General features: G+C 44.9%; 1 protein-coding gene across 8 annotated transcripts in view; it reads left to right on the top strand.

Annotated features, from left to right (window-relative positions):
• SBF1 (SET binding factor 1) overlaps nt 1-12,470 on the top strand; it is a 1,208,265-nt gene that overhangs the window by 596,483 nt on the left and 599,312 nt on the right. For all 8 annotated transcript variants that reach the window (XM_085653743.1, XM_085653740.1, XM_085653741.1 and 5 more), the window contains exon 17: nt 9,669-9,737. In XM_085653743.1, the coding sequence (XP_085509869.1) occupies nt 9,669-9,737 (69 nt within the window). The remainder of the gene's footprint in view (nt 1-9,668; nt 9,738-12,470) is intronic.

The following is a 12,470-nucleotide window of genomic DNA, read 5'->3' as shown; positions in this document are numbered from 1 at the left end:
GGCTGTGTGATGTATTCATACTCTGTGCACTTGGAGTTATGAGTTGGGTCCTCACTTACCTGTAGCTGCACTCCTCCCGCCTCCCTTTCAGGGAGCCTTTGACTGGTCGTCCACAGCTACCACTGAGAGTCAAGTGTAAAAGGGGTATTTGGGGGACGTGGCCAAGATGGCGAACGCACGCTAAGAAGCTCCGCAAGGCCTGCAAAAATCCTGCTGTAATTCCGTCCCATTTCCGCATCGATGGTGCTGCAACCCCCCTGTAATAACGGCGTGGCCCCCCGGCCCATGTTGAGCGGGGCCGAGCCTTGAGGATGCAGCCCTGCAGTATCCGGACTAAAGACGGCAGGCTATCGTCGCCATCGCGGCCTGGTCTGGCCTGAGCAGCCATCCATAGAGCGTACTGTGTCTGCTGGGGCTGTCCTGTACTATAGCTGAGGCGGGGATGGGTGCCACTGCCCCTCCCTGCCGCACCGGTGCTACTACCCTCGGGGGTATAGCCCCAGTGAACGGCAGAAGAACGAGGACACATCACTGGGTGGATGGACTCCGGGAGCCCTGTGCAGTGGAGGAATGCGCCTCGTCGGGTGCAACCGAAAATTCCGAGGCTTCCCCCTGTGACGAAGATGGAGTGGGAGCCCGGGGGCGCCTCCTATCCGGATTCCGCTGGCCTACAGGACTGCAAGGCGCTTCCAGGCGGAGAACGGGGTGTGGGGCCTACGCCAGCTCTGCCTCGGATGTCCTGTGCTCCTGTACCGTGAGGCCTACAAAGATTCAGACACATCAGCCGGATCCTGTGCGAAGGCCAGACAGGTACTGTGCCAGGGGAGGACCGCAAACTAGCCCTAATGCGATCTGACAGTGGAAGGTGGTGAGTGCTGTCCAGGTGGGCACTGCCGGACATCGTGGGTGGTGCACTGTAGCTGCAATGTATTGGGAGCTCCTGTGTTACGAGGCTGGGTGAAGTGGTGAGATTGCCAACAGCGGCGGTATCGACGAACGGAGAACCCACTCTGCATACGTAGGCGGCGGGGGCAGGGGACTGCCTCACACTGGTCCTTCATCTAGAGCTGATTCTTACTTATAAAGTTGCTGAGACTAGTTAGTAAGGTGGTCGTTGCTCATGGTGTAGGCCACCCATTTGAATCAGTTGAAAAAGCAAAGCTGTGGGACTCTGTAAAAGCAGATGTGGTAGTGCGAACTTTAGAGCACAATGACATCCACACCTTGCACTGTGTGCGAAGGGCCAGGATTCAGTGGCTATCTCCACCCCCCTATTCTTCCCCGACAGAATAACAACACTAAAGGCGCAAATCTTAAACGTACCTCTAGGGATATTGCACTCCTTGCCACAACCTGCATCGGGAAGTACCACGCCTCACTTTTTCTCTTGTGCTATCCACTATTACCCATACAACACTACCCTGTGCGGAGTACTGCTTGTTGTTGGCCCACTGAGCAGGACTAAGGGGTGGCAGCTATTGTTTTAGTGAGGGGTGCAGTTGAGGGGGCCCCATCTGTTGGGGGTGCCACTCGGGACTGTCGTTGTCCCTGCTCTGCATTGCTACACAATTGCTAATTGTTCATAGCCACACAACTCACGCTGGCCCCTCCACAACAGGAAAAAGCCGACCGGACAGGCCCCAAGCTCCGACTGGAGGTATGTCAGAACCCAATACCTGCCTATCAAGCACCTCGTAGCCTGAAAAGTCATTAGCGGACACCTTAACGGAGCATTCCCACCGCTTTGAGGAACTCCTTACAGCGGTCTTCAATATCGCTGGAGGAGGTGAGGAACACGGACGTAGGTGCAGAGGCGGGAGAACTTCCTTCAAACACACTTGACCAAAGGGGTCACCTCTCCTATGGGACTAGTAGGTCCCATCTGTTAGGGCTTGAATACTTTAGCTGCACAAACGGTGGAGATTGATATTGATCACCCACCAAGTGGAACCCTCACCATCACAGCAGGGTAAGGGTGGAGCCCGATTGTGTAGTATAGGTCCTGATGAATGCCACGGACGCTTTGGAGCCTTCAGGCAGAAAAATGCCGACCACTCATATCACGGTGGGGGGGGGGGGGGCAATAGAATCCCCAACACAATGACCATTCATTTTAATCACCATACATATGCCAGTTACATTAAAATGAGTGTGACATCTGTAATGGCCTTTTAACATCACTTTTTTGTAAGGGCCCCCACTTAGCTTTCAAAGTGCATCCCTGTCTTCAGGTTGTAGGAAAGTGGCTCTGTATATACTGTTCCCAAATAGGTACAGTGTGCACAGAGTACACAGTCCCCAGAGATTTGGCAGAGGCTAAAGTTAGATATAACCTTACTCTCTAAAGTGGTAGCTTGGTCGAGCAGTAAGGCAATATCAGAGGACAGTGTAAAGCATTTGTTGCACACAATCAGCAAATGGTCTCACACACTCAAGAACTGAACTCTAGGCCAATGGTTTTGTATAAAAATATATGGTTGTTTTATTTTAGAACCAACAATAGATTTGAAAATATACTTTCTCTGAATGAGAGGCTTTATATAAACACTTTCAGTATGCAGTAGGCTTTTTGAATGCAATAGACACGCTAATAGGGAGTACTCGAGGCTACACACTTGCACACTAGAATAGTTCTGATATATTGCCTTGTGAGGCCCTTACCAAAGTGTCTCGCGCAGAATTCCTCGGACGTATGTTATCCGACCACTGCCCTCTACATTTACAACTGAAATGGGGGAAAACCAAACACAGAATTCTCACATGTCGCTTGCCCCTGGAGGTGCCTCGAAACGCACCACTCCTCCTTTCCCTCTCTCTATCACGTCGTACTTCCAAGACAACGAAGGCACCGCATCCAGTGTGAGGATAGAATGGGACTCACTTAAAGTGTATCTGCGCGGACACATGATAAAAAAAGTATATGGTACCTGCATGACCCTCTGCAGCGAATTGGACACCACCTGAGAATGAGATCCCACACTGCGAGCATGTAATACCTACTACTCCACAGGTCGCGACTAAATTGGCCCCAGCTAACGCTCGACCAGCATTATGCCCTCGACTATAAAGAATATCTTGCCAGAAGACATGTGGAGGGAGACAAGGCAGAAAGGCTGTTAGCATGGCTCGTTAAGTCTGACTCACCTTATACACCCATCACTGCCATTTATAAAACGGAGGGTCTCTTAGTTAACACACAGGCTGAGATTAACTCTGCTTTCCGCCTAGTCTACACCTCCCTTTATAAAGCCCCTCCGGTTCCAGACCCCCAAAGAGATGCAACTTTTGCTAGAGTACATAGCCCTTCCCTTGGTCCAGTGGGCACATCACGCAGCACTTGAACCCTCTGTTACGGAAACTGAAATGGCAGACGCCATTCAACAGATGGTGAGAGGCAACACCCCGGGGTCAACGGGTGGCCCCTAGAAATGTATGTGACATTCTGCACACAACTGGCCTCTTGTCTATCTTGGGTGTAGTTGAACGATTATCAAAAGGGTATATTGCCGCCCACGCTTCGTGAGGCTGTATTAATGGTACTTCCCAAGCAGGGCAGGGATCCGTTGCAGCTAGGTTCATACTGTCCATTGTCAATCTTGAACACTGGTTACAAACTACTTGGCTGGGTGCTGGCCAATAGATTATTGGCAGTAACCCAACTTTTAGAATACCCTGACCAAAACGGATTCATACCCGGCAGAAATACCTGCCTTAATCTGTGCAGGCTCTTTCTGCTATTGGAGTGGGCTTTTATCGCCTCTTTAGATATTGAAATGGCATTTGACACCCTGGGGTGGAGATATCTGCAAGGGGTGCTCACGGGCTACGGTTTAGGCCCCTGGTTTATTGGATGGATTACACTTTTATATAACTCACCAATGGCATGGGTCAAGATAGCCCAGGCAATCTCAGACTCCTTTATTATTGAGTAGGGCACCAGACAGGGATGCCTCTTATCGCCAGTTATTTTCGCTCTTCGATGGTGCACCCCTGGCCTGTGCACTCCACCACCAGGCAGTAAATTCAGGCATCAAGGTGCACAACCAATGGCACATAGTCTCACTCTACGCAGACGATGTGTTGATTTATCTCCGCGGGTACATGACTGTACTGCATGAACTAATGGAGTTGCTGGATCGTTTCGGGCGCATCCCTCTTCTAAAGGTGGATTTGGGGATTTCCTATGATGCCTCTGTCCTCGGAACAAAGGCACAACCTTCCACACACCCCACTTACCTGGTCCTGTGACTCCTTTAAATATCCTGGGGTTCAAGTTTATCACTCAGAATCGTACTTACTAGGCGGGAACCTAGGCAGGGTGATAACCAATGCTCTTTCCTCCGAAGCGTTTTGGACGGAGCTTCCACTGTCTCCTATTGGCCATATAGCCATTTCTAAGATGATGTTGTTAACCCCTTCCCTTTCTGTTGCCCTGCAAATTGTTCCAAGACCTTAAGTCACTTTTAACGTCTCTTATTTGGGGGTAAGACCAGAACTCGTGTTTCTCGCACCAAACTTTATGCCCCACTATTGGAAGGGGGTTTGGGAGCCCCCAACTACGAACATTATTATGCGGCTGCACAACTGCAGTGGCCACTGTGATGGCTGGCTGGCCGCAATACTACAGAATTGGAGCGTTGGTCACTGGGCTATGCCAGTACACGATAGTGGAGTGGCTGCTCTGATCTGAGTTGTGATTCCCAAGAAGGCCGGAAATATATTAATGTCCAAGGCCGCTGCTCTCGTTATTTACATAAGACACAATCTCTACTTCCTTATGCCCCTGACTTGCCACTTTGGGTGCTTCCTAGCAGTATAACAAGAGTCCCTCGCCCTGAGATGGCGGACTGGTCTGGGACAGGCATCAGCACATGAGGTGAATGGGTGGACTTATTCGTTGATTCGACTCTATGCGAGTTTGAAACCCGTGTGTACAACTACGGAATACTTCCATGCACCTTTTTGATGTATGCGTCTCTTACTCACCAAATATATAAGATATGGGGCAAGACTCATGACGAGCCTGTGGTATTCTGACTATTCAGACCTTACTAACACACAGTACGGGCAAACGGGCAATTACTATGTTGTTCAGTTCTCTAAGGATGGACACAGTGTCCCCCTTAACAACGCTCATAGAATATTGGGACACGGCACTTTCAACAACACTGACTGACATACAGTGGGCACAGAGCCTAGGGTTCCCGAAGATTATTTCCTCAGATGCCAGACTTAAGTACATACAATTTAATTATCTTCATCACACATACCTAAACCCCCCCACAGGTTGGGGCTTATGTACCCAGAGTCATCCAATGTTTGACCACGCTGTCGCAATGCAGATGCCATGTTTTTACATATGGTCTGGGTCTGCCCCCAATTATCAGCGGACTGGAATACAGTGGTCATCACACTGTCCAAGGCATTAGGTGCAGCAATCACAGCACAAAGCTCACCCTTTCTGCTGGGCATCACAAAACGCAACGCACAGTGCAAAACTTGTAACAAATTCCTAGATTTAGCATTGGGCTTGGACAAGCAAAGGTTAGCTATGTCCTGGAAATCGAGCTCTGCTCCTCACATTCAACTATAGTTTGCTGACCTTCGTAAGGTGTTAGTGGCCGAATACGAGTTGTCCCGCAGCAATATCCTGAGTTGCCCAATCCCTCTTAACGTCCCAGATTGGAAGAGGTACCTTACGTTAATCGAACCAAAACTACACCACGCTATCCCTGCACAGGGATCATCTTAGGGTTGTATTGCGCCCGTACCCATGTAGAGAGAGACCTGCTCTACAGATATTGCACCCACACAAGCGCCCCCCCCCCCCCCCCCCCCATAATTTCTTTGCTATCCTTGGACAAACAAATGATTAGGCCGTAGTCATGCCCTTACACTGGTGCACTGACACCAAATCCCCCCTTGCCTGTGCTAGAGACAGACAGTATCTTACCATCCCCATACTGGTAGCTAAAATATTGCACACCATGTAGCATGCTCATTATTACTTGTCGCCCTAGGTGCTTCCCATGATATATGACAGACGTTATCGTGTTGCTTTGTTATGCTACTGTGATTTGTGAAATTGCAAGAGACTATGACGACACTGATACCAAATTGCTTTTTTCGTTATCTGTCGGATATTGTATCAGATTATGTTGTAGTGTAATATGTGGAACTCCCATTGCCTTTGGAGGTGTGTAACATTTATTGAAAATCGGTAAAAAAAAAAATACTATTTAAAAAAGTGGTATTTGGCCCAGTGTCCCAGGATTCATAGTATGTTGGGCCCGGAAAGTCAGAAGGAAAAATGGCCGCAACCACCACGGATGGGTCCAGTAGCCCCTGCATGCCCCATGGCCATCTGAAATAGATTCTCACACTTTCTTTTTAGGATATTGTATGCCATTTGATTAGAAGTTCTTGGAGAAAAACTCCAAGAGTTGTTCTGTAATGAATCCTGCCTGATACGTTCCAGATGTTCACCCCTAAACTCTTGGAGCTAAAAAAATGGAGTGTCCGCCAGTTTGACTTGAACTGTTACTATTGGAGCAGGGTCAAAGCTGATTTCCATACGGCTCGGTTAAAACCAAAGTGGCATTGTGTGCAAAATAATGGTGGACTTGGATCAGATCCAGGCAATTACGAGTGGCTGAGATTTATCCAAACAATCTATCCATCACTTTTTTTTATATTTCAATAACTTATCTACAGCAAAACTAGTAAGATACTGGATGTCTTTTTACATATCTGACCAGTTTGCAGCTAAACGTTTTAAACTATAGATTGGTTCCATCACTCAGTGCTTTGATTTAATGAACACTATCTAATATGTTACTATTCTTTTTAGTATATGGTTATTGTCTTCATTTTCCTAATCATTATGTTAATTTTTAGTAATTCACTAAGATAGTATGAAGTAGATTAGGGCATTCATTATTAATAAAACATTTTAAATATATAGTTTTGATTTCTTGTGTGTGTTCATCCATTGGGAAATGATAATATGGAACTCACTAATAAACAATCCTGTAGCCTCACAGGACTGGTCATTTCCCTAGTCACACTATCCTCAAGTAGTTCATGGGAGGTACGTGGGGTACAAATCCATCTGTTTCAGGTTGGTAAGTTTGTCTCAGCCTGCGCTTTCCGGAGGCCTTTGAGTGTCTACAAATGAGCTGCATTTGCTGGTGACGGTGCAGAATGATATCACTGCAAAGTACCAAGGTTACAAGAATTGAATTAATTTATTTCAATGACTAGACAAATAATCCAACAGGGAAGTAGATGTGTGCTTTTGTGGGACTATACCTACCATCATAGGAATGTCATGATGGCATATGAATCTGCAAGTTTGTACGTATGTGGTGATTAGTCTAAATGGTTTACCCGTTGTCAAGACCAACCATACAAGCTTGGATTATGCTTCATCTGAATCTATAGGAGACTTCATGCTGTCAAATTAAGCATTGTTTTAATTACTGCCATGACCGGGCTAATGATACCTTTTATTGCATCAACAAAAAAGTACAATTAATTTAATAGTATTTTAGACTTGGGTATCAGGGATCCATTCTACTTACGTAAAGAGTTCTTGTGGAGCCAACATTTTTCACTTCGAATACTAAGTTTATCCTGATGTTCTGCTGACTGTTAGCAATACAAGGGGCCAGGAGGTAGAATGTAATCGAACTACAAAATAAAAGTAATACACACAGTACTTCATAAAGTAGTTGGAAAATATTCTTCATAGATAAAAACACTACAGGTTAACTTGTTGCAAGAATCAAGCCTGCTTAATGGAATGTTTATTCATTTATTTAAATTTATAAGTGTGCAAACATCTGTGAATCGGCTGTCCTTTCGCTAAAGACAGCAGAACAGCCAGAAAATATAAAGTAACATAAGATGTAAGTTTTTATTTGCTTACAAAAAACTAAATAACACATTGGTCAGTCAGACAGTGCAAATCATTTTACTCCATGCTTTCAGAAAGGCAAGGGATGTGCTGCCTTATCCGGCTCTTGCAACAAAAAGGGCAGCAGAAAGACTTCTTATGAAAACTGGGCTTTCAGGCTGACATTGTTAATAGTGGTATTTTCGGAAGGTTCCTTCTAATTGTTCATCTAATAAGTGATTTAGTTCCATAACAGCTTTAAACAATTATCTTATTGTGGACACTTAGAGTTTAGGGCTACTTTTCAATCTGACAGTGGAAAAGGTCCTGCAGCAGGTTTCCATGTGTTTAGAAGTGTTGTTCCACCAATACATATTTCCAGTTTCAAAGTGGTGTCTTGTAGATACACCCTTATGTGTAGTGACTGTTTGTGCTTTTTTTGCATGTATGAGGTAAAAAAAACATGCATGAATTCATTTTAGTTTGTCCATGAGTGTTTCTTAATTAGTTTTAGGTTGCATAGGTCATGGAAAGTGTGTATGTGTTTGCAGGGGTTGCGCTCCAACTCTATATTCAGGATTATATCTGCTCCTGATATGGATTTGGTTTTCTAATTTGGATCCATGCCAGATTTATGGCTGTTTTCTGTAAACTAAATGTCATTTTATGATTGTCCATAGTTATTGTCTATATTTAATATTCTGTCCAGACCAATAGCTGTTTTTCGTATACTCAGTGCCAAAGCATCCTTAAACTTATAAGAGTTTCTTTACAGGAGTGTCTGAGTAGTTGTCCCTAGTTATTGTGTCTGCTTCATTATTGCAGTGATGGAGTGGTTACAGATTGTTGGGTGTAAGCGTGTCTACTTATAAGCACGGATTACTTTTATGGTGGTCTAATATATTTTTCTGCATTTTTGCCAATATTCAGAAATTTTATTTTTGTGGAATATTCCTCTTGTACGTTGCTGATATCCTGATTAAATTGTCCCAGTGAACTTGCACAATTTGTCATAATAGTGAAAATGTATGATTGCATTATGTGGTAACTAGCTGAGAAAATCTACCTCCTGTTAAGAAATTTTGGTATGTTGTGGGCCCATTCATGTGCCCATTTTCATTCTCCTTTCATTAAGAAAAGAATGCCAGTGAAAGAGTAGTTTGGTTTATATGATGCTATTTAAAAAAACCTTTCTGGTTTTTTCAAGTGTGTTATGTTACCAAGATTTTGGTAAGCCATTGTCACAGTGAAAACCGATGCCCCAGCCACTAATACACACAGAGCTAAGACACAGTTTTCCTGTTGTTTCAAATTAATTTGCTTGTCCTTTGTATTAAGCTGGCAGTGGTTATTATTAGTGGTTTTTAAATGGGTTCAGTAAATTCTGTGACGGTCTTGGTCAATGCTTTGAAATCAAACTAAATGAGTATGTTCCTCACGTTAGTATTCAGTGTGTTGTGGTTTACTTCATGTTACTCATCCTGAATTTACAGTTTGTTTCAGTGCTTTTCCACATATGTTGGAAAAGTCCTTAGTGTGTTTTCTGATTGCACTTGTATACAGTTGTTGTTGTAACCCTTCTTTATAATCTTCCAAAACAACCAGGTTCTCTTTTTACCTGTTGGATTTTATTTTGATGTCCAAGTTCAACTTTAAGTTCATTTTAGGTTACAAATTGCAGATTTTATTAGTTGATAGCAAAGGAGTGCCACTGTATGATTCCATAAGCATGTATCTCCTTATTGTTTTTATTAATATCTTCTCTTTACAGGACTGCACACCCATGGATGAACACGGAATAGCTGCCTCTTTGCTGCCTCTGGTGACCGCTTTCTGTAGGGTGAGTATTTTATTTTTTTAAAGGAAAGAGTGGAACATTTAAAACTTGAAGATTTTCCTTCATTACAAATAGCAGACAGATCTTTTCTTTTGTGACTTGTGCATTACTGACATCCAAATCAAATTATACAATATGGTTATTAACGCCTCTAGTTCAAACGATTATGATAGAAACACTCTATGAACTTCCCCCAACCATGCTAAAGCAGTGTCTTCCAAATATTCAGCTATCTGTGTGGGGGAACCGTGTGTTGCGATGTATACAAACCGGCTTAATATGCAATGAGCGCCTCTCATAAGTGTGTAGTATCTTGGTGTACCGTACTGCCTACATCCACAATTTCCAGTATGGTATTGCCTGCCCTTGGCTGCCAAATCACAATGGGCACTTATTTACTAGGTCTTTCTTTCTCCCTGTTTTAAGGTGTGAGCTTTGGCATATTTCCCCCTGAACCTACATTCACGTGCATCAGTCCCCCCCAATCTGGCATCTTGTATTTTCAGTTCCATCTCCAGTCTGGGGAGATGCTGCTGTAGTGTTTTGTGGATCCCAGGCTGCTTGGGAATACAGATTCCCCCTATTGTTGCTTTGAATGCCTCCCATAGTGCATTCCATTTGTCTACCATTCCCTTATTATGTCTAAAATATTCCTCAGTGCCCTCCTGAACCTTGCCAGCAATCACTCAAACAATTAGTAACTCTAGATTGAGCTGCCATTGCCCCCCAAATGGCAAGGAGTCGTAGTGTCGGAGAGTGCAGTCTAGACTCCACACCTCAGCTACCCATCAAGTGCAGAAAATGTTTCCTTATTATGAACATTTCTGCAGAACATGTTTCTGCATTTTAAATTTCTCCCATTTAAAAAGAAATTGTTGTGTTTGTTCATGTAACTGTGCCACAAGTACATACAATACAGCCGCCCATACACATATACCCGATTCATTCCTGAGGCGTAACTTAGGCCCCTGCAGTCCCAGCGGTGCGGGGGGGGGGGGGCACACCTTTCACCTCAAAGGGGGCCTGCAAACAAATAAAACACTCAGAAGCAGCAAAGCAGTTAAGGAGTGGGTAATGGGGGGCCCCTCACCTTACCTGCGGGCCCCAGAGGTTTTGTTACGCCATTAATTTATTCAAACATATGTTCATACATCCCCATAGACCATGCACTCACTGACTCGCATGGCAGCTCTATCATAGTAGCCCTAGTCCGAGTATTTTGTTCAAACCATAGTATCAGGCTCCATGGACATAAGGTTTAAAGTCAACGAAGGTGGGCGAGGTGGGGGGTCTGGCAACAATGCACTAGTTAAATGGCCTTCAGTAGCTCACAGCAATTTCCACGGATTAGAAGTATCTCTCATTACAGAAAAGATTGGAGACCCCTGCTCTAGGGGGTGCCAATTTCGCCAGGCATTCACTGTTGTCATGTATTAATATAGTTTGTAGTCATTGTGCCAGGGTCGAGCACGGCCCAGGTACGGTCAGGTTTCTGCCCAATATCTCGTTAAGTGTGCAGTTAAAGTCCTCAACCAACAATATTGAGAACTGCTATGTCTCAGAGATCATGTCCCAGAGGGTAGAATAAAAGCTGGGAGTGTCTGTTTGGACCATAGCAGTTTACTAAAGTGAGGCGGGCAATTAAATATGGCTTCATAGCATGGCTGTTTGTCAGTTTTGGAGCCATGCAAGTAGATTCCTGCTCCTTTTTTTAACCAAAATGATGACACATCCTGCATATGTGGAATAGGAGCAAACTACACACTGCTCAGCCCAGCAGTTGGCAAATTGGGATGGTACGGTCAGATTCAGGTGTGTCTCCTGCAATAGTTGTACTTGGCCTTTGTTTCTGTCTAGCAAAGTGAGGACTTGAAGAGCTTTCCTGTAGTAATTGAGACTTTGCAGAATCCATGTAAGACCATATAGCTTGCCCTGGCCACTGGTCTTAACAGTGAGAGTACGTCCTCTGTTGCAGGGAGTGATGAGGTATACTATGTCGAAAGTCCAGGCGACCCTTATTGGATTACAGGGCTTAGACCAATTTAGAAAAAATAATATATGTCTTTATATAAACTTCACACCAAGATTATCGGAATTAGGTAAGTATTTTAGATGTTACCAAATTATACAATAAAAACAGTCAAGAATTACAGCTGTCAGATTTGAGGCATGAGCCTCGAACTTGGTAATGCTATCCTATGGGAGAAACATTCACTGCATTGACCCACTTATAGACAACTTACAGGACTGCTCTTATGGACTTAAGTAGATGCCATGGTCCAAGAAAGCACTAAGAGTTCAAGTTTACCTGCCCCGGGTTGCCTGGGTGCAGAGGTGCTTTCAGCAGTGTTAGCCTTGTACGCTACACGCTAAAGTCCGTGGAGAAAAGTACCTGTAAGAAAAGGCTGCAAAGGGGGACTGGGGAACCAGTCTGCCAGAACTCAAGGGGGGCCTCTACTGTTGAGGGTCTCAAGACCACAGACACACCATCGGTCTACATGAGCCCGGGCTGGGGAGCTTTGGTGCAGATGTTTTTGTTCTGCAGGTGAGTTAGCGGCTCTCTCGGTTCTCGGTGTTCCTGCAGAAGAGGAAAAATAAACACAGCAAGGCCACCCTCGGTGTGGGGCTGGCCTCTCTTGGAGTGCCTCGATATGCAGGTAAGTTTTGGCGGCGTTTGGTTTTCCAACTGATCACAAACAAGCCTTGGTGCTTGCAACTGGCTCCGGTACCTCGGTA

Source organism: Triturus cristatus, chromosome 4_1 (assembly GCF_964204655.1).
Source record: "Triturus cristatus chromosome 4_1, aTriCri1.1, whole genome shotgun sequence".
Classification (NCBI taxonomy): Eukaryota; Metazoa; Chordata; class Amphibia; order Caudata; family Salamandridae; genus Triturus; species Triturus cristatus.
Note: the sequence above shows the minus strand (reverse complement) of the source record. Positions and strands in the feature narration are given on the sequence as shown.